At 39.3% G+C, this 3556-nt stretch overlaps 1 protein-coding gene across 1 annotated transcript in view; it reads right to left on the bottom strand.

The window, feature by feature from the left end:
• The window catches only part of ryr2b (ryanodine receptor 2b (cardiac)), an 89267-nt gene extending 86089 nt beyond the window's left edge, over positions 1–3178 (bottom strand). The window contains 4 exon segments of the mRNA XM_013909395.1: positions 126–200; positions 655–759; positions 1088–1207; positions 3062–3178. Of these exon segments, the coding sequence (XP_013764849.1) occupies positions 126–200; positions 655–759; positions 1088–1207; positions 3062–3109 (348 nt within the window). The 5' untranslated portion in view covers positions 3110–3178.
• Positions 3179–3556: the final 378 nt, after the last annotated feature.

The raw sequence follows: 3556 nt of genomic DNA, 5'->3' as shown, positions 1-3556 counted from the left end.
TCCTGGGAACAGCTAAGATACTGCGCAGGACCCTCAAGCTCCCAGGCCTCTGGTAGAGGACCCGAGCTTGAAGGATAAACCGCCCGCAGGGGCGTGCTGGGTGTTATATATATAAGCTAACTCACCATGCCACTGTATGAGTGTAGAAACAATACCGCCTGCCCATATAGAAGGGTGCGATGGCTACCTCCAGCTCCCACCTGTATGTGATTAAAATACACAAAGATCAATTTAAACTTCAGAAAACAGTTAAACAGGAAAAGAGATAAACAAAACATCCTTCCGATGTGTGAACAGTTTGTTTACAAGTTATTTAATTTACGATAACTCTAATGTAAAGCTGTTCTAGCTTAACCGTGTTTCTTAGATCAGTGTTTCAAGACTGTGCTATCCATATAAATAAATACAAAACAAATCTCCCTGAAATAATGTCACAGACAAAATCCTTACGCATCCACACTGTGGTTAATAATATCACAAAAATATAAAAACATATACTGACTTTATCATAATATTTCCATTTATACCTCAAAAATAGACATATGTATTGCAAAATGACAATGACAGAAAATCATATGTTTACGGAACAATAAGGAGCCCTGAGTGAGAACATTGAATTTATATAAAGGTTATGGGAGAAATAATAGAGAAGACCTCTGCAGCCAGGTTTTCACTGTGGGCCAACATCTCCTGCAGGGCTCGCACAGAAAGACACTGGGCCAGGACAAAGCCACACACAGACAAGTCTGGTGGAACATTCTGGTAAAGAAAGAAAAGACATTTGAGTTTTTGAGGTAATTTCATGCCTGGCTGTTCCCTTCACAGGCCAACAGTGCAATTAGTGCCAAAGACCATGGCAAATTGGCAATGGGCAGTCCAAACTGGGAAGGAAGGCATGTAAAAATGCTCGAGTTACAAAAACCAATAAGGAACTAAAATTTTGGATACTTAAAAATAAACACAATGTACTGTCCATGTGCAGTGAAATATTTGGAAATTTCAGTCATCTCTCTCTTTGTATAACTGGCAAACTGAGTTGTCTGACAGTAAGGGAGGACTGTGCAGTCACACAGGTAGAGCTCCTTACCTTACAGTTAGAGGTGGGCTCAAGCCGGCAAAGTCTGCTGCCAAATCCTTCAGCAGCAAGACATAGCTTCACATGTTCCTCCTGGGAGGTGAAGGTACTCTGCAAAACCACCTCATCTCCCTGTGCAGAACACATACACACAGATGACAGATTTCAAGTTAGAGAAGCCCAGAGAGCGCATTCACATATTGAGATCCACCAGATTTCACCATGAAAGCTTTTGTTGGATAGGATCAGCTAAAGACCTCCATCACACCAAAACGCCTCTGAAATTTTATCTTGTGAATTAATTAAAAAGAAAGTCAGTGAAGCAGTTTTGGCTTCAGAGAAAAAAATCTTCATCCTCTCATATCATGTAATTCAATTCTCTCAGAGGAGGAAACGTGTTTGGCCACAATGACCGAACATAGAAATTCAGTCCTATTTTGCTTTTTAAATGTTAAAACAACTTTAAACTATGAAATGTGTGAATTTTTAGGTATAGCATCAAAACTGCCCCATTGTGCAGTCCTATTGTAAACACATAAGGAAATCTCAGTCGCTGTCAACATTACCTTATCTGCATTTAAATACCACGTCGGCCAAATTAAGTTTCTCTGTTTATTTGAGGAACTGTTAGGAACGACAGCAGGCGACAGGCCAGTCGCCAATAAAACCAGCACCTCTCTGTACCCAGGCTGCAAACATCCATATTGGGAAGATACTGCACAGTCTGACCCCTGATTTACCCTTCTTTCCACTCTTCATATCTGCAGTACTCTGCAATCAGTCAAACACACTGTCCAATGCAGAGGTACATTAGAGCATTAGAGCAGGACTTGGAGTCTTTTTTAAGGGACACTTAAATTTCAGATCTAACAGGCTTTCACTTCGAGTGTTTTCGAATTGAAAATGCTGCAGTTTTGTTTGTCTTCTTAAGGTTTCTTGTATTATTTATAATGGTGGAATTGGGACCTCTTTGCATATAAAAAATGACTACATTTTTATAACAAATATAACATTGTTGCCATTTCACAAATGTCATATATTTAATCACTGGGTCTATTACAGTGTGTTTTCCCTGTCATCTACTAACTAAATGATAACGAGGAAAGCTCCATCAGGATCCGGGTAGCTTAATACCACGGTTGAACAACTTTGCGGGGGGAAATCCTGCATTTAATATAATAAAGTATGATATCGTAGATGGATCTCGCAAAATGACTTCTCTCCAGTCTATGTGTTGGGCTCAGGATGATGAACATCGCTGGCTTTGTGTGAATGTGTATGTGTCTCAGCTACTCCAGACGCCCTCCATGTGACATGCCCTTATCAGAGGGCAAAGATTACAAGCTGTGAGAGGACAACTTACAGCTGCAGAGCAATAATAGCATCTTGCAGTGAAGATGAGAGAAGCCATTTTTGGCCTCCCTTTGCTGTCACTGTTGTTGCTAAACTATTATCACATTAACATTTTATTATTTATATTTATTCTTGAATAAAATGTAGCGATTTTAATTAAAATGGGATATGATAATCTTTTAACTGATTGGGATATGCATCACTGTTGACACCTGACCTTAAATAAACTATATCAGCTAATCAGTTACTACAGCAATAGACTAAAATCATGTGAGTTGGTTTCTGTTTTTTAATAAGGCTATTAGTCAGCTAGCCCAAAACAAGTGAAATGCTGTTACTATGACGTGCGTATGGAGGCATCTGCGCACAAAACAGTGTCATGGTTACATGATTGCATAATTGCTGCTGACAGAAACCTACATATAACTTTAATTAAACAAATTAATTAATTAAAAAAAAACACTAATAATGTTTCAAACAAAGCTAAATAGGTAACCCTAAGTGCTACCTTTAGTACAGCTACTTACTAATTATTAAACCTCCGGTGATGGTTGGCTGTTTTGCTAGCCAATGAAGACCTCTGTTTGACTAAATATTGGCCTGTATGTTTAATTTGTAAGCTGTCTGACTCACCGTCTGTAGAAACTGGAATTCAACGTCGCCTTCTCCACTGTCAGTCATTATTTAAACCTTTATGGCCACATTAAAGAGTGAATGAGCCAGAAGAGGACAGGGACTGGAGAAGCTGGAACATGAAGGTACACGGCCCTGAGTGTGTGGGCGGAGTCTGCAGTTCAACTCCGGCCATCATCATGCCATTTTAGGAAGGAAAAGTTGAAGCTGTTAACATCTGCTTGAACCTACAAGAGCTCGAAGTTTACTTTAGGGTACAGGATGTGCATTATAACTGCCACTGACTATTGCTTCGAGTGTTTTTCCTTTAAATGAAATGGATAAAGGTTTAAATATCTAATCAAAACAACTTTGATAGTTTAAATCAGGGGTGTTAAACATACGGCCCAGTGGCCAAAATCGGCCGGGCAAAGAGTCCAATTCGTCCCACTGGAGAGTAAGAAGTCTTAAATCTGTGCTCTCCATCACATTTTCTAAAACTTTATAGTTTACAGA

Source organism: Pundamilia nyererei, unplaced genomic scaffold (assembly GCF_000239375.1).
Source record: "Pundamilia nyererei isolate P.nyererei 1_Seehausen unplaced genomic scaffold, PunNye1.0 scaffold00024, whole genome shotgun sequence".
Lineage (NCBI taxonomy): Eukaryota > Metazoa > Chordata > Actinopteri > Cichliformes > Cichlidae > Pundamilia > Pundamilia nyererei.
The sequence above is the reverse complement of the archived record's forward strand: the minus strand, read 5'-3'. Positions and strand labels throughout refer to the sequence as shown.